Source organism: Salvelinus alpinus, chromosome 6 (genome assembly GCF_045679555.1).
Source record: "Salvelinus alpinus chromosome 6, SLU_Salpinus.1, whole genome shotgun sequence".
Classification (NCBI taxonomy): domain Eukaryota; kingdom Metazoa; phylum Chordata; class Actinopteri; order Salmoniformes; family Salmonidae; genus Salvelinus; species Salvelinus alpinus.
In genome coordinates this window covers 80898167-80922740 of record NC_092091.1, presented here as the reverse complement: position 1 = coordinate 80922740, position 24574 = coordinate 80898167, and the positions used below count along the sequence as shown (strand labels likewise).

Sequence of the window (24574 nt, the reverse complement as noted above, 5' to 3'; positions counted from 1 at the left end):
TCTGTCCCATCCATCACGCTCCTGGTCCAGATGTGGTAGTGATTTCCCCTGTCTGTCCCATCCATCATGCTCCTGGTCCAGATGTAGTGATTTCCCCTGTCTGTCCCATCCATCACGCTCCTGGTCCAGATGTGGTAGTGATTTCCCCTGTCTGTCCCATCCATCACGCTCCTGGTCCAGATGTGGTAGTGATTTCCCCTGTCTGTCCCATCCATCACGCTCCTGGTCCAGATGTGGTAGTGATTTCCCCTGTCTGTCCCATCCATCATGCTCCTGGTCCAGATGTAGTGATTTCCCCTGTCTGTCCCATCCATCATGCTCCTGGTCCAGATGTAGTGATTTCCCCTGTCTGTCCCTTCCATCATGCTCCTGGTCCAGATGTAGTGATTTCCCCTGTCTGTCCCATCCATCACGCTCCTGGTCCAGATGTGGTAGTGATTTCCCCTGTCTGTCCCATCCATCATGCTCCTGGTCCAGATGTAGTGATTTCCCCTGTCTGTCCCTTCCATCACGCTCCTGGTCCAGATGTAGTGATTTCCCCTGTCTGTCCCTTCCATCACGCTCCTGGTCCAGATGTGGTAGTGATTTCCCCTGTCTGTCCCATCCATCATGCTCCTGGTCCAGATGTAGTGATTTCCCCTGTCTGTCCCATCCATCACGCTCCTGGTCCAGATGTGGTAGTGATTTCCCCTGTCTGTCCCATCCATCACGCTCCTGGTCCAGATGTGGTAGTGATTTCCCCTGTCTGTCCCTTCCATCATGCTCCTGGTCCAGATGTGGTAGTGATTTCCCCTGTCTGTCCCTTCCATCATGCTCCTGGTCCAGATGTAGTGATTTCCCCTGTCTGTCCCATCCACCACGCTCCTGGTCCAGATGTAGTGATTTCCCCTGTCTGTCTCATCCATCACGCTCCTGGTCCAGATGTAGTGATTTCCCCTGTCTGTCTCATCCATCACGCTCCTGGTCCAGATGTAGTGATTTCCCCTGTCTGTCCCATCCATCACGCTCCTGGTCCAGATGTGGTAGTGATTTCCCCTGTCTGTCCCATCCATCATGCTCCTGGTCCAGATGTGGTAGTGATTTCCCCTGTCTGTCCCATCCATCATGCTCCTGGTCCAGATGTAGTGATTTCCCCTGTCTGTCCCATCCATCACGCTCCTGATCCAGATGTAGTGATTTCCCCTGTCTGTCCCATCCATCACGCTCCTGGTCCAGATGTAGTGATTTCCCCTGTCTGTCCCATCCATCACGCTCCTGGTCCAGATGTAGTGATTTCCCCTGTCTGTCCCATCCATCACGCTCCTGGTCCAGATGTAGTGATTTCCCCTGTCTGTCCCATCCATCACGCTCCTGGTCCAGATGTAGTGATTTCCCCTGTCTGTCCCATCCATCACGCTCCTGATCCAGATGTAGTGATTTCCCCTGTCTGTCCCATCCATCACGCTCCTGGTCCAGATGTAGTGATTTCCCCTGTCTGTCCCATCCATCACGCTCCTGATCCAGATGTAGTGATTTCCCCTGTCTGTCCCATCCATCACGCTCCTGGTCCAGATGTAGTGATTTCCCCTGTCTGTCCCATCCATCACGCTCCTGGTCCAGATGTAGTGATTTCCCCTGTCTGTCTCATCCATCACGCTCCTGGTCCAGATGTAGTGATTTCCCCTGTCTGTTCCATCCATCACTCTCCTGGTCCAGATGTAGTGATTTCCCCTGTCTGTTCCATCCATCACTCTCCTGGTCCAGATGTGGTAGTGATTTCCCCTGTCTGTCCCATCCATCACGCTCCTGGTCCAGATGTGGTAGTGATTTCCCCTGTCTGTCCCATCCATCACGCTCCTGGTCCAGATGTGGTAGTGATTTCCCCTGTCTGTCCCATCCATCACGCTCCTGGTCCAGATGTGGTAGTGATTTCCCCTGTCTGTCCCATCCATCACGCTTCTGGTCCAGATGTGGTAGTGATTTCCCCTGTCTGTCTCATCCATCATGCTCCTGGTCCAGATGTAGTGATTTCCCCTGTCTGTCTCATCCATCACGCTCCTGGTCCAGATGTAGTGATTTCCCCTGTCTGTCCCATCCATCACGCTCCTGGTCCAGATGTGGTAGTGATTTCCCCTGTCTGTCCCATCCATCACGCTCCTGGTCCAGATGTAGTGATTTCCCCTGTCTGTCCCATCCATCATGCTCCTGGTCCAGATGTAGTGATTTCCCCTGTCTGTCCCATCCATCACGCTCCTGGTCCAGATGTGGTAGTGATTTCCCCTGTCTGTCCCATCCATCACTCTCCTGGTCCAGATGTGGTAGTGATATCCCCTGTCTGTCCCATCCATCACTCTACTGGTCCAGATGTAGTGATTTCCCCTGTCTGTCCCATCCATCATGCTCCTGGTCCAGATGTAGTGATTTCCCCTGTCTGTCCCATCCATCATGCTCCTGGTCCAGATGTAGTGATTTCCCCTGTCTGTCCCTTCCATCACGCTCCTGGTCCAGATGTAGTGATTTCCCCTGTCTGTCCCTTCCATCACGCTCCTGGTCCAGATGTAGTGATTTCCCCTGTCTGTCCCATCCATCACTCTACTGGTCCAGATGTAGTGATTTCCCCTGTCTGTCCCATCCATCATGCTCCTGGTCCAGATGTAGTGATTTCCCCTGTCTGTCCCTTCCATCACGCTCCTGGTCCAGATGTAGTGATTTCCCCTGTCTGTCCCATCCTTCACGCTCCTGGTCCAGATGTAGTGATTTCCCCTGTCTGTCCCATCCATCACGCTCCTGGTCCAGATGTGGTAGTGATATCCCCTGTCTGTCCCATCCATCACGCTCCTGGTCCAGATGTGGTAGTGATATCCCCTGTCTGTCCCATCCATCACGCTCCTGGTCCAGATGTGGTAGTGATTTCCCCTGTCTGTCCCATCCATCATGCTCCTGGTCCAGATGTGGTAGTGATTTCCTCTGTCTGTCCAATCCATCATGCTCCTGGTCCAGATGTGGTAGTGATTTCCCCTGTCTGTCCCATCCATCACTCTCCTGGTCCAGATGTAGTGATTTCCCCTGTCTGTCCCATCCATCATGCTCCTGGTCCAGATGTGGTAGTGATTTCCCCTGTCTGTCCCATCCATCATGCTCCTGGTCCAGATGTAGTGATTTCCCCTGTCTGTCCCATCCATCATGCTCCTGGTCCAGATGTAGTGATTTCCCCTGTCTGTCCCATCCATCACGCTCCTGGTCCAGATGTGGTAGTGATTTCCCCTGTCTGTCCAATCCATCATGCTCCTGGTCCAGATGTGGTAGTGATTTCCCCTGTCTGTCCCATCCATCACGCTCCTGGTCCAGATGTGGTAGTGATTTCCCCTGTCTGTCCCATCCATCACGCTCCTGGTCCAGATGTGGTAGTGATTTCCCCTGTCTGTCCCATCCATCATGCTCCTGGTCCAGATGTAGTGATTTCCCCTGTCTGTCCCATCCATCACGCTCCTGGTCCAGATGTGGTAGTGATTTCCCCTGTCTGTCCCATCCATCATGCTCCTGGTCCAGATGTAGCGATTTCCCCTGTCTGTCCCATCCATCACGCTCCTGGTCCAGATGTGGTAGTGATTTCCCCTGTCTGTCCCATCCATCACGCTCCTGGTCCAGATGTGGTAGTGATTTCCCCTGTCTGTCCCATCCATCATGCTCCTGGTCCAGATGTAGTGATTTCCCCTGTCTGTCCCATCCATCATGCTCCTGGTCCAGATGTAGTGATTTCCCCTGTCTGTCCCTTCCATCATGCTCCTGGTCCAGATGTAGTGATTTCCCCTGTCTGTCCCATCCATCACGCTCCTGGTCCAGATGTGGTAGTGATTTCCCCTGTCTGTCCCATCCATCATGCTCCTGGTCCAGATGTAGTGATTTCCCCTGTCTGTCCCATCCATCATGCTCCTGGTCCAGATGTAGTAGTGATTTCCCCTGTCTGTCCCATCCATCACGCTCCTGGTCCAGATGTAGTGATTTCCCCTGTCTGTCCCATCCATCACGCTCCTGGTCCAGATGTAGTGATTTCCCCCGTCTGTCCCATCCATCATGCTCCTGGTCCAGATGTAGTAGTGATTTCCCCTGTCTGTCCCATCCATCACGCTCCTGGTCCAGATGTAGTGATTTCCCCTGTCTGTCCCATCCTTCACGCTCCTGGTCCAGATGTAGTGATTTCCCCTGTCTGTCCCATCCATCATGCTCCTGGTCCAGATGTGGTAGTGATTTCCCCTGTCTGTCCCATCCATCACGCTCCTGGTCCAGATGTGGTAGTGATTTCCCCTGTCTGTCCCATCCATCACGCTCCTGGTCCAGATGTGTTAGTGATTTCCCCTGTTTGTCCCATCCATCATGCTCCTGGTCCAGATGTAGTGATTTCCCCTGTCTGTCCCATCCATCACGCTCCTGGTCCAGATGTGGTAGTGATTTCCCCTGTCTGTCCAATCCATCATGCTCCTGGTCCAGATGTGGTAGTGATTTCCCCTGTCTGTCCCATCCATCATGCTCCTGGTCCAGATGTAGTGATTTCCCCTGTCTGTCCCATCCATCACGCTCCTGGTCCAGATGTGGTAGTGATTTCCCCTGTCTGTCCCATCCATCATGCTCCTGGTCCAGATGTAGTGATTTCCCCTGTCTGTCCCATCCATCATGCTCCTGGTCCAGATGTGGTAGTGATTTCCCCTGTCTGTCCCATCCATCATGCTCCTGGTCCAGATGTAGTGATTTCCCCTGTCTGTCCCATCCATCACGCTCCTGGTCCAGATGTGGTAGTGATTTCCCCTGTCTGTCCCATCCATCACTCTCCTGGTCCAGATGTGGTAGTGATTTCCCCTGTCTGTCCCATCCATCACGCTCCTGGTCCGGATGTAGTGATTTCCCCTGTCTGTCCCATCCATCATGCTCCTGGTCCAGATGTAGTGATTTCCCCTGTCTGTCCCATCCATCACGCTCCTGGTCCAGATGTGGTAGTGATTTCCCCTGTCTGTCCCATCCATCACTCTCCTGGTCCAGATGTGGTAGTGATATCCCCTGTCTGTCCCATCCATCACTCTACTGGTCCAGATGTAGTGATTTCCCCTGTCTGTCCCATCCATCATGCTCCTGGTCCAGATGTAGTGATTTCCCCTGTCTGTCCCATCCATCATGCTCCTGGTCCAGATGTAGTGATTTCCCCTGTCTGTCCCTTCCATCACGCTCCTGGTCCAGATGTAGTGATTTCCCCTGTCTGTCCCTTCCATCACGCTCCTGGTCCAGATGTAGTGATTTCCCCTGTCTGTCCCATCCATCACTCTACTGGTCCAGATGTAGTGATTTCCCCTGTCTGTCCCATCCATCATGCTCCTGGTCCAGATGTAGTGATTTCCCCTGTCTGTCCCTTCCATCACGCTCCTGGTCCAGATGTAGTGATTTCCCCTGTCTGTCCCATCCTTCACGCTCCTGGTCCAGATGTAGTGATTTCCCCTGTCTGTCCCATCCATCACGCTCCTGGTCCAGATGTGGTAGTGATATCCCCTGTCTGTCCCATCCATCACGCTCCTGGTCCAGATGTGGTAGTGATATCCCCTGTCTGTCCCATCCATCACGCTCCTGGTCCAGATGTGGTAGTGATTTCCCCTGTCTGTCCCATCCATCATGCTCCTGGTCCAGATGTGGTAGTGATTTCCTCTGTCTGTCCAATCCATCATGCTCCTGGTCCAGATGTGGTAGTGATTTCCCCTGTCTGTCCCATCCATCACTCTCCTGGTCCAGATGTGGTAGTGATTTCCCCTGTCTGTCCCATCCATCATGCTCCTGGTCCAGATGTGGTAGTGATTTCCCCTGTCTGTCCCATCCATCATGCTCCTGGTCCAGATGTAGTGATTTCCCCTGTCTGTCCCATCCATCATGCTCCTGGTCCAGATGTAGTGATTTCCCCTGTCTGTCCCATCCATCACGCTCCTGGTCCAGATGTGGTAGTGATTTCCCCTGTCTGTCCAATCCATCATGCTCCTGGTCCAGATGTGGTAGTGATTTCCCCTGTCTGTCCCATCCATCACGCTCCTGGTCCAGATGTGGTAGTGATTTCCCCTGTCTGTCCCATCCATCATGCTCCTGGTCCAGATGTAGTGATTTCCCCTGTCTGTCCCATCCATCACGCTCCTGGTCCAGATGTGGTAGTGATTTCCCCTGTCTGTCCCATCCATCATGCTCCTGGTCCAGATGTAGTGATTTCCCCTGTCTGTCCCATCCATCACGCTCCTGGTCCAGATGTGGTAGTGATTTCCCCTGTCTGTCCCATCCATCACGCTCCTGGTCCAGATGTGGTAGTGATTTCCCCTGTCTGTCCCATCCATCACGCTCCTGGTCCAGATGTGGTAGTGATTTCCCCTGTCTGTCCCATCCATCATGCTCCTGGTCCAGATGTAGTGATTTCCCCTGTCTGTCCCATCCATCATGCTCCTGGTCCAGATGTAGTGATTTCCCCTGTCTGTCCCTTCCATCATGCTCCTGGTCCAGATGTAGTGATTTCCCCTGTCTGTCCCATCCATCACGCTCCTGGTCCAGATGTGGTAGTGATTTCCCCTGTCTGTCCCATCCATCATGCTCCTGGTCCAGATGTAGTGATTTCCCCTGTCTGTCCCTTCCATCACGCTCCTGGTCCAGATGTAGTGATTTCCCCTGTCTGTCCCTTCCATCACGCTCCTGGTCCAGATGTGGTAGTGATTTCCCCTGTCTGTCCCATCCATCATGCTCCTGGTCCAGATGTAGTGATTTCCCCTGTCTGTCCCATCCATCACGCTCCTGGTCCAGATGTGGTAGTGATTTCCCCTGTCTGTCCCATCCATCACGCTCCTGGTCCAGATGTGGTAGTGATTTCCCCTGTCTGTCCCTTCCATCATGCTCCTGGTCCAGATGTGGTAGTGATTTCCCCTGTCTGTCCCTTCCATCATGCTCCTGGTCCAGATGTAGTGATTTCCCCTGTCTGTCCCATCCACCACGCTCCTGGTCCAGATGTAGTGATTTCCCCTGTCTGTCTCATCCATCACGCTCCTGGTCCAGATGTAGTGATTTCCCCTGTCTGTCTCATCCATCACGCTCCTGGTCCAGATGTAGTGATTTCCCCTGTCTGTCCCATCCATCACGCTCCTGGTCCAGATGTGGTAGTGATTTCCCCTGTCTGTCCCATCCATCATGCTCCTGGTCCAGATGTGGTAGTGATTTCCCCTGTCTGTCCCATCCATCATGCTCCTGGTCCAGATGTAGTGATTTCCCCTGTCTGTCCCATCCATCACGCTCCTGATCCAGATGTAGTGATTTCCCCTGTCTGTCCCATCCATCACGCTCCTGGTCCAGATGTAGTGATTTCCCCTGTCTGTCCCATCCATCACGCTCCTGGTCCAGATGTAGTGATTTCCCCTGTCTGTCCCATCCATCACGCTCCTGGTCCAGATGTAGTGATTTCCCCTGTCTGTCCCATCCATCACGCTCCTGGTCCAGATGTAGTGATTTCCCCTGTCTGTCCCATCCATCACGCTCCTGATCCAGATGTAGTGATTTCCCCTGTCTGTCCCATCCATCACGCTCCTGGTCCAGATGTAGTGATTTCCCCTGTCTGTCCCATCCATCACGCTCCTGATCCAGATGTAGTGATTTCCCCTGTCTGTCCCATCCATCACGCTCCTGGTCCAGATGTAGTGATTTCCCCTGTCTGTCCCATCCATCACGCTCCTGGTCCAGATGTAGTGATTTCCCCTGTCTGTCTCATCCATCACGCTCCTGGTCCAGATGTAGTGATTTCCCCTGTCTGTTCCATCCATCACTCTCCTGGTCCAGATGTAGTGATTTCCCCTGTCTGTTCCATCCATCACTCTCCTGGTCCAGATGTGGTAGTGATTTCCCCTGTCTGTCCCATCCATCACGCTCCTGGTCCAGATGTGGTAGTGATTTCCCCTGTCTGTCCCATCCATCACGCTCCTGGTCCAGATGTGGTAGTGATTTCCCCTGTCTGTCCCATCCATCACGCTCCTGGTCCAGATGTGGTAGTGATTTCCCCTGTCTGTCCCATCCATCACGCTTCTGGTCCAGATGTGGTAGTGATTTCCCCTGTCTGTCTCATCCATCATGCTCCTGGTCCAGATGTAGTGATTTCCCCTGTCTGTCTCATCCATCACGCTCCTGGTCCAGATGTAGTGATTTCCCCTGTCTGTCCCATCCATCACGCTCCTGGTCCAGATGTGGTAGTGATTTCCCCTGTCTGTCCCATCCATCACGCTCCTGGTCCAGATGTAGTGATTTCCCCTGTCTGTCCCATCCACCATGCTCCTGGTCCAGATGTAGTGATTTCCCCTGTCTGTCCCATCCATCACGCTCCTGGTCCAGATGTGGTAGTGATTTCCCCTGTCTGTCCCATCCATCACGCTCCTGGTCCAGATGTAGTGATTTCCCCTGTCTGTCCCATCCACCACGCTCCTGGTCCAGATGTAGTGATTTCCCCTGTCTGTCTCATCCATCACGCTCCTGGTCCAGATGTAGTGATTTCCCCTGTCTGTCTCATCCATCACGCTCCTGGTCCAGATGTAGTGATTTCCCCTGTCTGTCCCATCCATCACGCTCCTGGTCCAGATGTGGTAGTGATTTCCCCTGTCTGTCCCATCCATCACGCTCCTGGTCCAGATGTAGTGATTTCCCCTGTCTGTCCCATCCACCATGCTCCTGGTCCAGATGTAGTGATTTCCCCTGTCTGTCTCATCCATCACGCTCCTGGTCCAGATGTAGTGATTTCCCCTGTCTGTCTCATCCATCACGCTCCTGGTCCAGATGTAGTGATTTCCCCTGTCTGTCCCATCCACCATGCTCCTGGTCCAGATGTAGTGATTTCCCCTGTCTGTCTCATCCATCACGCTCCTGGTCCAGATGTGGTAGTGATTTCCCCTGTCTGTCCCATCCATCACGCTCCTGGTCCAGATGTGGTAGTGATTTCCCCTGTCTGTCTCATCCATCACGCTCCTGGTCCAGATGTAGTGATTTCCCCTGTCTGTCCCATCCACCATGCTCCTGGTCCAGATGTAGTGATTTCCCCTGTCTGTCCCATCCATCACGCTCCTGGTCCAGATGTAGTGATTTCCCCTGTCTGTCCCATCCATCACGCTCCTGGTCCAGATGTGGTAGTGATTTCCCCTGTCTGTCCCATCCATCATGCTCCTGGTCCAGATGTAGTGATTTCCCCTGTCTGTCCCATCCATCACGCTCCTGGTCCAGATGTGGTAGTGATTTCCCCTGTCTGTCCCATCCATCATGCTCCTGGTCCAGATGTGGTAGTGATTTCCCCTGTCTGTCCCATCCATCACGCTCCTGGTCCAGATGTAGTGATTTCCCCTGTCTGTCCCATCCATCACGCTCCTGGTCCAGATGTGGTAGTGATTTCCCCTGTCTGTCCCATCCATCATGCTCCTGGTCCAGATGTGGTAGTGATTTCCCCTGTCTGTCCCATCCATCACGCTCCTGGTCCAGATGTGGTAGTGATTTCCCCTGTGTGTCCCATCCATCACGCTCCTGGTCCAGATGTGGTAGTGATTTCCACTGTCTGTCCCATCCATCACTCTCCTGGTCCAGATGTAGTGATTTCCCCTGTCTGTCCCATCCATCACGCTCCTGATCCAGATGTGGTAGTGATTTCCCCTGTCTGTCCCATCCATCAAGCTCCTGGTCCAGATGTAGTGATTTCCCCTGTCTGTCCCATCCATCATGCTCCTGGTCCAGATGTGGTAGTGATGTCCCCTGTCTGTCCCATCCATCATGCTTTATCCCAGATTGACTCACGTAGCTATTGTCTTGTCACAGGGTGAGCTGTTCATTTTACAGGTGTGTGAGTAACAAGCCCTCTGGCTGTCTTTAGAGCCACCCTCTTCTGTCTGTCTCATTCACTTTTTACTACCGCTGTAAATCCAATGTAATGGGCCTGCCATTATCACCCTGTGTGTGTGTGTTACAGCACTCCACATTATTAATGAATGGGTTGGTGAACAGCCACTGGGGAATCATCATCCACCTTGATTAGCCGAGCTCTGGGAAACAAGGGAGGGAGGATGAGAGGCAGAGTAAAGAGAGAGACGAGAGGAATTCACTTCTACCTAACAGCCTCCAACCAAGCTGTGTGTGTCTGCATGTGTGTTTGTGTCTAAAAGAGAGATGGTGAGTGTGTTTAAAGTGATGTATTCAGTTCAGTGACCTTTAGACGACCCAGTGATGTATTCAGTTCAGTGACCTTTAGACGACCCAGTGATGTATTCAGTTCAGTGACCTTTAGACGACCCAGGGATGTATTCAGTTCAGTGACCTTTAGACGACCCAGTGATGTATTCAGTTCAGTGACCTTTAGACGACCCAGTGATGTATTCAGTTCAGTGACCTTTAGATGACCCAGAGATGTATTCAGTTCAGTGACCTTTAGACGACCCAGGGATGTATTCAGTTCAGTGACCTTTAGACGACCCAGTGATGTATTCAGTACAGTGACCTTTAGATGACCCAGTGATGTATTCAGTTCAGTGACCTTTAGATGACCCAGTGATGTATTCAGTTCAGTGACCTTTAGATGACCCAGTGATGTATTCAGTTCAGTGACCTTTAGATGACCCAGTGATGTATTCAGTTCAGTGACCTTTAGATGACCCAGTGATGTATTCAGTTCAGTGACCTTTAGATGACCCAGTGATGTATTCAGTTCAGTGACCTTTAGATGACCCAGTGATGTATTCAGTACAGTGACCTTTAGACGACCCAGTGATGTATTCAGTTCAGTGACCTTTAGACGACCCAGTGATGTATTCAGTTCAGTGACCTTTAGACGACCCAGTGATGTATTCAGTTCAGTGACCTTTAGACGACCCAGTGATGTATTCAGTTCAGTGACCTTTAGACGACCCAGTGATGTATTCAGTTCAGTGACCTTTAGACGACCCAGTGATGTATTCAGTTCAGTGACCTTTAGATGACACGGTGATGTATTCAGTTCAGTGACCTTTAGACGACCCGGTGATGTATTCAGTTCAGTGACCTTTAGATGACCTAGTGATGTATTCAGTACAGTGACCTTTAGATGACCCAGTGATGTATTCAGTACAGTGACCTTTAGACGACCCAGTGATGTATTCAGTACAGTGACCTTTAGACGACCCAGTGATGTATTCAGTTCAGTGACCTTTAGATGACCCAGTGATGTATTCAGTTCAGTGACCCCCATATTTATGGAGAATGTATTGTGTGTGTGTGTGATCCCCTGCAGCTCTCTGAAGAGAGAGGGAGCCCCATATTTCTAGAGAATGTATTGTGTGTGTGTGTGATCCCCTGCAGCTCTCTGAAGAGAGAGGGAGCCCCATATTTATAGAGAATGTATTGTGTGTGTGTGTGATCCCCTGCAGCTCTCTGAAGAGAGAGGGACCCCCATATTTATGGAGAATGTATTGTGTGTGTGTGTGATCCCCTGCAGCTCTCTGAAGAGAGAGGGACCCCCATATTTATGGAGAATGTATTGTGTGTGTGTGTGATCCCCTGCCGCTCTCTGAAGAGAGAGGGACCCCCATATTTATGGAGAATGTATTGTGTGTGTGTGTGATCCCCTGCAGCTCTCTGAAGAGAGAGGGACCCCCATATTTATGGAGAATGTATTGTGTGTGTGTGTGTGATCCCCTGCAGCTCTCTGAAGAGAGAGGGAGCCCCATATTTATAGAGAATGTATTGTGTGTGTGTGTGATCCCCTGCAGCTCTCTGAAGAGAGAGGGACCCCCATATTTATGGAGAATGTATTGTGTGTGTGTGTGATCCCCTGCAGCTCTCTGAAGAGAGAGGGACCCCCATATTTATAGAGAATGTATTGTGTGTGTGTGTGATCCCCTGCAGCTCTCTGAAGAAAGAGGGAGCCCCATATTTATAGACAATGTATTGTGTGTGATCCCCTGCAGCTCTCTGAAGAGAGAGTACCCCCATATTTATAGAGAATGTATTGTGTGTGTGTGTGATCCCCTGCAGCTCTCTGAAGAGAGAGAACCCCCATATTTATAGAGAATGTATTGTGTGTGTGTGTGATCCCCTGCAGCTCTCTGAAGAGAGAGGGAGCCCCATATTTCTAGAGAATGTATTGTGTGTGTGTGATCCCCTGCAGCTCTCTGAAGAGAGAGAACCCCCACCTGAGTGAAGACGTGGTTCTGATCAGGGCTCTGAGAGACTCCAATCTGCCCAAGTTCCTCACAGACGATGCCGCGCTCTTTGGGTGAGAGAACACGCACAGACCCTGACACACACACACACACACACACACACACACACACACACACACACACACACACACACACACACACACACACACACACACACACACACACACACACAGAGACAAACCAATGGTGTCCCACAGCTAATGTTACAGCACTATGGAGAAGAATAGAACGTTGCACTGTTATACGTTCATGATGTTTTACTGCAGACTCTGACGTGTGTGTTTGTCCGAATGACGGTTGTGTGTGTGTGTGTTTGTATGTTCTCTGCTCTAGTGGCATCATGTCTGACCTGTTCCCTGGCGTGTCCATCCCTGAACATGACTACGGTGTTCTCCAAACCACCATCCTGGAGTCTCTAGTGAAACGCAACCTGCAGCCCCTACCCAGCATGACGCACAAGGTACTGACTGACCCTACCCAGCATGACGCACAAGGTACTGACTTCCCCTACCCAGCATGACTCACAAGGTACTGACTGCCCCTACCCAGCATGACGCACAAGGTACTGACTGACCCTACCCAGCATGACGCACAAGGTACTGACTGACCCTACCCAGCATGACGCACAAGGTACTGACTGACCCTACCCAGCATGACGCACAAGGTACTGACTGACCCTACCCAGCATGACGCGCAAGGTACTGACTGACCCTACCCAGCATGACCAACAAGGTACTGACTGACCCTACCCAGCATGACCAACAAGGTACAGACTGCCCTTACCCAGCATGACCAACAAGGTACTGACTGACCCTACCCAGCATGACCAACAAGGTACTGCCTGACTGACCCTACCCAGCATGACCAACAAGGTACTGACTGACCCTACCCAGCATGACCAACAAGGTACTGACTGACCCTACCCAGCATGACCAACAAGGTACTGACTGACCCTACCCAGCATGACCAACAAGGTACTGACTGCCCCTACCCAGCATGACCAACAAGGTACTGACTGACCCTACCCAGCATGACCAACAAGGTACTGACTGACCCTACCCAGCATGACCAACAAGGTACTGACTGACCCTACCCAGCATGACCAACAAGGTACTGACTGACCCTACCCAGCATGACGCACAAGGTACTGACTGACCCTACCCAGCATGACCAACAAGGTTCTGACTGACCCTACCCAGCATGACCAACAAGGTACAGACTGACCCTACCCAGCATGACCAACAAGGTACTGACACTGAGACCAACAAGGTTCTGACTGACCCTACCCAGCATGACCAACAAGGTACTGACTGACCCTACCCAGCATGACGCACAAGGTACAGACTGACCCTACCCAGCATGACCAACAAGGTTCTGACTGACCCTACCCAGCATGACGCACAAGGTACTGACTGACCCTACCCAGCATGACCAACAAGGTATTGACTGACCCTACCCAGCATGACGCACAAGGTACTGACTGACCCTACCCAGCATGACCAACAAGGTATTGACTGACCCTACCCAGCATAACCAACAAGGTACAGACTGAACTTATGTATTAATTTAAATAAACATAATGTATTCCTCAAAGTGCTTTATATAATAAAGTTATCAATGATGGCTCTGTCATTACAAATGATCAGGGATAAACACAAAAACATAATTCAACAAAATCATTCAATTTGGTTCAGTTTGACGTCAAATTAAAATTCATGAATTAGTGATGATGTATATTCCTTACATGTTTCTCCATGTGGTTTTAACCCTTCCTCTCCCTCCCTCCAGGTGATCCAGCTGTATGAGACCATGATAGTACGTCACGGTGTGATGTTGGTGGGTCCTACAGGTGGAGGGAAGACCACGGTCTACACCATCCTGTCTGATACCTTAGATACCCTGTGGCAGGCTGGCCACGGGAAACACAACCCCTTCTACCTCCCTGTCAAGACATACGTCCTCAACCCAAAGTCTGTCACCATGGGAGAGCTCTACGGAGAGGTACGCCTGGCTGACAATTCATCTGTTACTTGATCTGCTAGTTAACAAGCAGTCTGTGTATTGGTTAGCCGTCCACTTAATCAATGTTGTTATCGGTTCTATCAATGTATTTCTTGTTTGTGTGCTCACTGACTCACTGACTGACTGACTCACTGACTGACTGACTTACTGACTGACTGACTGACTGACTCACTGACTGACTGACTTACTGACTCACTGACTCACTGACTGACTGACTCACTGACTGACTGACTTACTGACTCACTGACTTACTGACTCACTGACTCACTGACTTACTGACTCACTGACTTACTGATGTATACTGACTCACTGACTTACTGACTCACTGACTTACTAACTTACTGATGTATACTGACTTACTAACTCACTGACTTACTGACTCACGGACTTACTGACTTACTGATGTATACTGACTTACTGACTCACTGACTTACTGACTCACTGACTTACTGCCTCACTGACTTACTGCCTCACTGACTTACTGACTCATTGACTTACTGCCTCACTGACTTACTGACTTACTGACTCACTGACTTACTGACTCACTGCCTCACTGACTTACTGCCTCACTGACTTACTGACTCACTGACTTACTGACTTACTGACTCACTGACTCACTGACTCACTGACTCACTGACTTACTGACTTACTGACTCACTGACTTACTGACTCACTGCCTCACTGACTTACTGACTTACTGACTCACTGACTTACTGACTTACTGACTCACTGACTCACTGATTCACTGACTCACTGACTTACTGACTAACTGACTCACTCTTTCAAATTTTATGCTTTTGTTTTTCACCAACTTATATATACAAACATGACACCAAGTACTTAATGTGAACCCTTGACCTCTAACCCCTGACCCTTACAGGTGAACATATTGACCCTGGAGTGGCGTGACGGCCTGATGGCGCTCAGCGTGCGAGCGGCCTGCAACGACACCAGCGATGACCACAAGTGGATCGTGTCGGACGGTCCGGTGGACGCGCTGTGGATTGAGAACATGAACACGGTCCTGGACGATAACAAGATGCTCTGTCTGGCCAACAGCGAACGCATCAAACTGACCCCGTCTATACACATGGTGTTTGAGGTCAGAGAGGGGTCAAGGGTTATAGGTTAGGGGGCAATCACTATGGACGTCTTTGACATGAATAGATAATAGTGACATGTTAAAGATCCAGACTTGGTAAATGCTCTGCAACCTTTGTGTTGTGTGTCTCAGGTCCAGGACTTATCGGTGGCGTCCCCAGCTACAGTGAGTCGCTGTGGGATGGTCTACATCGACTCTAACGAACTCAAATGGATGCCCTATGTCCAGACCTGGATCACTGGCCTGGCTAAAAAGGTGATTTCCCATTCTCCTTAACATGGTCCAGACCTGGATCACTGGCCTGACTAACAAGGTGATTTACCATTCTCCTTAACATGGTCCAGACCTGGATCACTGGCCTGGCTAAAAAGGTGATTTCCCATTCTCCTTAACATGGTCCAGACCTGGATCACTGGCCTGGCTAAAAAGGTGATTTCCCATTCTCCTTAACATGGTCCAGACCTGGATCACTGGCCTGACTAACAAGGTGATTTACCATTCTCCTTAACATGGTCCAGACCTGGATCACTGGTCTGACTAACAAGGTGATTTACCATTCTCCTTAACATGGTCCAGACCTGGATCACTGGCCTGACTAACAAGGTGATTTACCATTCTCCTTAACATGGTCCAGACCTGGATCACTGGCCTGACTAACAAGGTGATTTACCATTCTCCTTAACATGGTCCAGACCTGGATCACTGGCCTGACTAACAAGGTGATTTACCATTCTCCTTAACATGGTCCAGACCTGGATCACTGGCCTGACTAACAAGGTGATTTACCATTCTCCTTAACATGGTCCAGACCTGGATCACTGGCCTGACTAACAAGGTGATTTACCATTCTCCTTAACATGGTCCAGACCTGGATCACTGGCCTGACTAACAAGGTGATTTACCATTCTCCTTAACATGGTCCAGACCTGGATCACTGGCCTGACTAACAAGGTGATTTACCATTCTCCTTAACATGGTCCAGACCTGGATCACTGGCCTGACTAACAAGGATATTTCCTGCACTGATCACATCTCTACTCCATCAGAATATACATCTACCATGTGTTCATTATCCTACCGCCCCTCTGTGGAAGTAGCTGTGGGCTCAGTCAAGCCTGTTTGGAACTCTGTATTCACATGTTATCGTTCTGTGAAGATCCCAGAGAATGTCGCGTGTCTCAGAATAAAGACAGAGGTGTATCTAACTATATAGATGGCTAGAATGGTACTCCTACCGTCAGTGTCAGCAGATCCATCATAAACATCAACCACCACAACGCATCAAAGATCATCATGTGACCCGTCACCTCTAACCTTTACACGTTCTCTCTTGCATCACTGGAGGAGGATCCTGTGAACTGTCCCTGTCTTTATGATAACTGTGTCTTTAAATGGTTGTATATCCTCCCTCGTACTGCTGCTGTTGTTTCTGATGTTATAGCAGACGGATGATACAGACCTACAGTGTTGTCAGAGATGGGTTTTATTTGCTGTTGTTTCTGATGTTATAGCAGACAGATGATACAGACCTACAGTGTTGTCAGAGATGGGTTGTATCTGCTGTTGTTTCTGATGTTATAGCAGACAGATGATACAGACCTACAGTGTTGTCAGAGATGGGTTGTATCTGCTGTTGTTTCTGATGTTATAGCTGACAGATGATACAGACCTACAGTGTTGTCAGAGATGGGTTGTATCTGCCGTTGTTTCTGATGTTATAGCAGACAGATGATACAGACCTACAGTGTTGTCAGAGATGGGTTGTATCTGCTGTTGTTTCTGATGTTATAGATGACAGATGATTTATCTTGATAACTCCCTATCGATTGATTGGTTGACGTGGATCTTTATCTTAATTCAAAAGCCAACTTTTACATGGTTTTCCTTGATGTCCTGATCATACATTTAAATTGCCCTGCTTCTCACTCTCTCTGCCCTCTCTGTTGCTGTCTCCCCCTCTCCCTATCCTCCTCTCCCTTCTACCTCCTCCACCCCCCCACCCCCCCCAGCTCCCTGAAGCGGTGTGTGTGTACCTGTTGGCGTTGTTTGAGCAGTACGTGGAGAAGGGTCTTCAGTTTGTGTGGAAGCGTTGTGTCCAGGCCATGGGCCAGGTGGACATCAGTAAGGTCACTACCCTCTGCTGCCTGTTGGAGGCGCTGCTGCTGGGAGACGGAAGACCAGACCTCAAGATGGTAGGCTAAATGTTACTGGAACGCAGCATGACCACAACCACATATTAACCAGTCATTATACACATTTATAAACTGGGTTGTTCTAGCCCTGAAAGCTGATTGGCTGACAGACGTGGTATATCAGACCATATACCACGGATATGACAAAACATTTATTTTTACTTCTTTAATTACGTTGTTAACCAGTTTATGATAGCAATAAGGCACCTCGGGGGTTTGTGATATATGGCCAATATACCACGGCTAAGGGCTGTATCCAGGCACTCCACGTTGCATCGTGAATGGAACAGCCCTTAGCCAAGGTATATTGACCATATACCACACCTCCTTGGGCCTTATTGCTTATTAAGTATCGCTCCATCTGTGTGTGTATGTATGTGTGTGTGTGTGTGTGTGTGTGTGTGTGTGTGTGTGTGTGTGTGTGTGTGTGTGTGTGTGTTTTCTAGGAAGCTAAGCACCTGAACAGTGTGTTGTGTCAGACGTTTGTGTTCTGCTACCTGTGGTCTGTGGGGGGTAACCTGACTGACAGCCACTGGGATGCCTTCGACAGCTTCGTCAGACAACAGTTTGAGGACAATAATGACGCCAAGGTTAGTAGGGCCTTCATCACCATCATTATAGTCAAACTCATCATAGTCAGAGTAATTACATTTGAAGTCGGAAGTTTACATACACTTAGGTTGGAGTCATTAGAACTCGTTTTTCAACCACTCCACAAATCTCTTGTTAACAAACTATAGTTTTGGCAAGTTGCACGACCCAAGTAATTTTTCCAACAATTGTTTTCAGACAGATTATTTCACTTATAATTCACTGTATCACAATTCCAGTGGGTCAGAAGTTTACATACACTAAGTTGACTGTGCCTTTAAACAGCTTGGAAAATTCCAGAAAATTATGTCATGGCTTTAGAAGCTTCTGATGGGCTAATTGACATAATTTGAGTCAATTGGAGGTGTACCTATGTGTGTATGTATGTAAGCCTACCTTCAAACTCAGTGCCTCTTTGCTTGACATCATGGGAAAATCAAAAGAAATCAGCCAAGACCTCAGAAAATAAATTGTAGACCTCCACAAGTCTGGTTCATCCTTGGGAGCAATTTCCAAACACCTGAAGGTACCACGTTCATCTGTACAAACAATAGTACGCAAGTATAAACACCATGGGACCACGCAGCCGTCATACCGCTCAGGAAGGAGACGCGTTCTGTCTCCTAGAGATGAACGTACTTTGGTGCGAAAAGTGCAAATCAATTCCAGAACAACAGCAAAGGACCTTGTGAAGATGCTGGAGGAAACAGGTAAAAAAGTATATATATCCACAGTAAAACGAGTCCTATATCAACATAACCTGAAAGGCCGCTCAGCAAGGAAGAAGCCACTGCTCCAAAACCACCATAAATGCAACTGCACATGGGGAGAAATGTCCTCTGGTCTGATGAAACAAAAATAGAACTGTTTGGTCATAATGACCATCGTTATGTTTGGAGGAAAAAGGGGGAGGTTTTCAAGCCGAAGAACACCATCCCAACCGTGAAGCATGGGGGTGGCAGCATCATGTTGTGGGGGTGCTTTGCTGCAGGAGGGACTGGTGCAATTCACAAAATAGATGACATCATGAGCTAGGGAAATGATGTGGATATATTGAAGCAACATCTCAAGACATCAGTCAGGTAGTTAAAGCTTGGCCGCAAATGGATCGTCCAATGGACAATGACCCCAAGCATACTTCCAAAGTTGTGGCAAAATGGCTTAAGGACAACAAAGCCAAGGTATTGGAGTGGCCATCACAAAGCCCTGACCGCAATCCTATAGAAAATGTGTGGGTAGAAATGAAAAAGCGTGTGTGAGCAAGGAGGCCTAAAAACCTGACTCAGTTACACCAGCTCTGTCAGGAGGAATGGGCCAAAATTCACCCAACTTATTGTGGGGAGCTTGTGGAAGGCTACCCAACACGTTTGACCCAAGTTTAACAATTTAAAGGCAATCCTACAAAATACTAATTGAGTGTATGTAAACTTCTGACCCACTGGGAATGTGATGAAAGAAATAAGAGCTGAAATAAATAATTCTCTATACTATTGTTCTGACATTTCACATTCTTAAAATAAAGTGGTGATCCTAAGTGACCTAAGACAGGGAATTTTTACTCTGATTTAATGTCAGGAATTGTGAAAAGCTGAGTTTAAATGTATTTAGCTAAGGTATATGTAAACTTCCGACTTCAACTGTATACTAATAATCATTATCATTGTATTCATTATAGTCAGAATTATAATCATCATCATTATAGTCAGAATTACAATCATCATCATCATTATAGTCAGAATTACAATCATCTTCTTCATCATAGTCAGAATTATAATCATCATCATCATAGTCAGAAATATAATCATCCTCATTATAGTCAGAATTATAATCATCATCATTATAGTCAGAATTATAATCATCTTCATTATAGTTAGCATTATCATCATCATTAGTCAGAATTGTAATCATCATCATTATAGTCAGAATTATAATCATCACTATAGTCAGAACTGTAATCATCATTAGTCAGAATTATAATCATCATCATTATAGTCAGAGTTACAATCATCATCTTCATCATAGTCAGAATTATAATCATCATCATAGTCAGAATTATAATCATCCTCATTATAGCTAGCATTATCATCATCATCATTAGTCAGAATTATAATCATTATAGTCAGAATTATAATCATTATCATTATAGTCAGAATTACAATCATCATCATCATAGTCAGAATTATAATCATCCTCATTATAGTTAGCATTATCATCATCATTAGTCAGAATTGTAATCATCATCCTCATTATAGTCAGAATTGTAATCCTCATTATAGTCAGAATTATAACCATCATCATTATAGTCAGAATTATAATCATCCTCATTATAGTCAGAATTATAATCATATCATTATAGTCAGAATTATAATCATCATCATTATAGTCAGAATTATAATCATTGTCATCATAGTCAGAATTATAATCATCATCATCATAGTCAGAATTATAATCATCATCATTAAACAGCCACCACTAACATTTAGTGGCCGCTGCCAACATACTGACTCAACTCCAGCCACTTTAATAATGGGAATTGATGGAAATTATGTAAAAATGTATCACTAGCCACTTTAAACAATGCCACTTAATATAATGTTTACATACCCTACATTACTCATCTCATATGTATATACTGTACTCTATATAATCTACTGCATCGTGCCATCTTTATGTAATACATGTATCACTAGCCACTTTAAACTATGCCACTTTATGTTTACATACCCTACATTACTCATCTCATATGTATAGACTGTACACTATACCATCTACTGCATCTTGCCTATGCCGTTCTGTACCATCACTCATTCATATATCTTTATGTACATATTCTTTATCCCTTTACACTTGTTTGTATAAGGTAGTAGTTGTGGAATTGTTAGGTTAGATTACTTGTTGGTTATTACTGCATTGTCGGAACTAGAAGCACAAGCATTTCGCTACACTCGCATTAACATCTGCTAACCATGTGTATGTGACAAATAAAATTTGATTAGATTTGATTTGATTTATAGTCAGAATTATAATCATCATTATAGTCAGAATTATAATCATCATCATTATAGTCAGAATTATAATCATCATCATTATAGTCAGAATTATAATCATTATAGTCAGAATTATAATCATCATCATTATAGTCAGAATTATAATCATCATAGTCAGAATTATAATCATCAACATTATAGTCAGATATGTAATCATCTTTATTATAGTCAGAATTATAATTAATATAGTTCGATTTGTAATCATCATCCTCATTATAGTCAGAATTATAATCATCATTATAGTCAGAATTATAATAATTATCATTATAGTCAGAATTATAATCATCATAGTCAGAATTATAATCATCAACATTATAGTCAGATATGTAATCATCTTTATTATAGTCAGAATTATAATTAATATAGTTCGATTTGTAATCATCATCCTCATTATAGTCAGAATTATAATCATCATTATAGTCAGAATTATAATAATTATCATTATAGTCAGAATTATAATCATCATCATCATAATAGTCAGAATTATAATAATCATCATTATAGTCAGAATTATAATCATCATCATCATAGTCAGAATTATAATCATCATAGTCAGAATTATAATCATCATAGTCAGAATTATAAGCATCATTATAGTCACAATTATAATCATCATCATCATAGTCAGAATTATAATCATCATTATTATAGTCCAAATTATAATCATCATCATAGTCAGAATTATAATCATCATCGTAGTCAGAATTATAATCATCATAGTCAGAATTATAAGCATCATTATAGTCACAATTATAATCATCATCATCATAGTCAGAATTATAATCATCATTATTATAGTCCAAATTATAATCATCATCATAGTCAGAATTATAATCATCATCGTAGTCAGAATTATAATCATCATCATAGTCAGAATTATAATCATCATCATTATAGTCAGAATTATAATCATCATCATTATAGTCAGAATTATAATCATCATCATTATAGTCAGAATTACAATAATCATCATCATTATAGTCAGAATTATAATCATCATCATTATAGTCAGAATTGTAATCATCCTCATTATCGTCAGAATTATAATCATCATCATTAGTCAGAATTATAATCATCATCATAGTCAGAATTATAATCACCATCATTAGTCAGAATTATAATCATCATCATCATAGTTAGAATTATAATCATCATCATCATTATAGTCAGAATTACAATTATCATCATCATCATAGTCAGAATTATAATCATCATCATTAGTCAGAATTATAATCATCATCATTAGTCAGAATTATAATCATGATTATAGTCAGAATTACAATCATGATTATAGTCAGAATTACAATCATCATCATCATCATCATAGTCAGAATTATAATCACCATCGTTAGTCAGAATTACAATCATCATCATCATCATCATAGTCAGAATTATAATCATCATCATTAGTCAGAATTATAATCATCATCATTATAGTCAGAATTACAATCATCATCATTATAGTCAGAATTATAATCATCATCATCATTATAGTCAATTATATTCATCATCATCATTATAGTCAGAATTATAATCATCATCCTCATTATAGTCAGAATTATAATCATCATTATAGTCAGAATTATAATCATCATCATTATAGTCAGAATTACAATCATCATCATCATTATAGTCAAAATTATAATCATCATCATTATAGTCAGAATTATAATCATCATTATTATAGTCAGAATTATAATCATCATCATTATAGTCAGAATTATAATCATCATCATAGTCAGAATTATAATCATCATCATTATAGTCAGAATTATAATCATCATCATCATAGTCAGAATTGTAATCATCATCATCATAGTCAGAATTATAATAATCATCATTATAGTCAGAATTACAATAATCATCATCATTATAGTCAGAATTATAATCATCATCATTATAGTCAGAATTATAATCATCCTCATTATAGTCAGAATTATAATCATCATCATTATAGTCAGAATTATAATCATCATCATAGTCAGAATTATAATCATCATCATTAGTCAGAATTATAATCATCATCATCATCATAGTCAGAATTATAATCATCATCATCATTATAGTCAGAATTACAATCATCATCATAGTCAGAATTATAATCATCATCATTAGTCAGAATTATAATCATCATCATTAGTCAGAATTATAATCATGATTATAGTCAGAATTACAATCATCATCATCATCATAGTCAGAATTATAATCATCATCGTTATAGTCAGAATTACAATCATCATCATCATAGTCAGAATTATAATCATCATCATTAGTCAGAATTATAATCATCATCATTATAGTCAGAATTACAATCATCATCATCATCATTATAGTCAGAATTATAATCATCATCATCATTATAGTCAGTTATATTCATCATCATTATAGTCAGAATTATAATCATCATCCTCATTATAGTCAGAATTATAATCATCATCATTATAATCAGAATTATAATCATCATCATTATAGTCAGAATTATAATCATCATCATTATAGTCAGAATTACAATCATCATCATCATTATAGTCAGAATTATAATCATCATCATTATAGTCAGAATTATAATCATCATCATTATAGTCAGAATTACAATCATCATCATTACAGTCAGAATCATCATCTACACCAGAGAGACCCACACTATATACTGTTTTCTATTCCATACCATCAGAGGACTGCATTTAAAAAGACCCTGCATTTCCAGACCTGTTCAAAGCTTTATCTATTACCAGGGTCCAACATAACCTGCCATGGCTGCCATACATATTACTGAAGGCCAACACTCCTCGCCAGGTGCTAGCTAGTATTAGCATGCTACAGAGGTGTAACTGGGGAATGGGGATTCTGTCCTGGTTTATTCTAAGGTTAGATTTTCTTATCTGAAACGCCATGGGCAAGAACTAGGACCCAACCCTTTCTGCCTGGCTAGAATTTTCTCTTAAAGCCGAACTGAACTCGAGAACCAACTTCTCTCGTTAAAAACTGCATATGTGACATCGACATTAGTCAAAACATTTATTTAGATTTCCACAATGCCACTTGCCCACTACCACAGGATAAACAGCTGCCTACTACCACAGGATTAACAGCTGCCCTCTACCACAGGATAAACAGCTGCCCTCTACCACAGGATAAACAGCTGCCCTCTACCACAGGATAAACAGCTGCCTACTACCACAGGATTAACAGCTGCCCTCTACCACAGGATAAACAGCTGCCCTCTACCACAGGATAAACAGCTGCCCTCTACCACAGGATAAACAGCTGCCTACTACCACAGGATAAACAGCTGCCCTCTACCACAGGATAAACAGCTGCCTACTACCACAGGATAAACAGCGCCCTCTACCACAGGATAAACAGCTGCCTACTACCACAGGATAAACAGCTGCCCACTACCACAGGATAAACAGCTGCCCT

At 45.5% G+C, this 24574-nt stretch overlaps 1 protein-coding gene across 1 annotated transcript in view; it reads left to right on the top strand.

The window, feature by feature from the left end:
• Positions 1-24574, top strand: part of dnah6 (dynein, axonemal, heavy chain 6) — a 174425-nt gene that overhangs the window by 62628 nt on the left and 87223 nt on the right. The window contains exons 33-39 of the mRNA XM_071408196.1: positions 12143-12250; positions 12531-12657; positions 13986-14198; positions 15100-15321; positions 15454-15576; positions 17331-17513; positions 17960-18103. Coding sequence (XP_071264297.1) covers positions 12143-12250; positions 12531-12657; positions 13986-14198; positions 15100-15321; positions 15454-15576; positions 17331-17513; positions 17960-18103 — 1120 coding nt within the window. The remainder of the gene's footprint in view (positions 1-12142; positions 12251-12530; positions 12658-13985; positions 14199-15099; positions 15322-15453; positions 15577-17330; positions 17514-17959; positions 18104-24574) is intronic.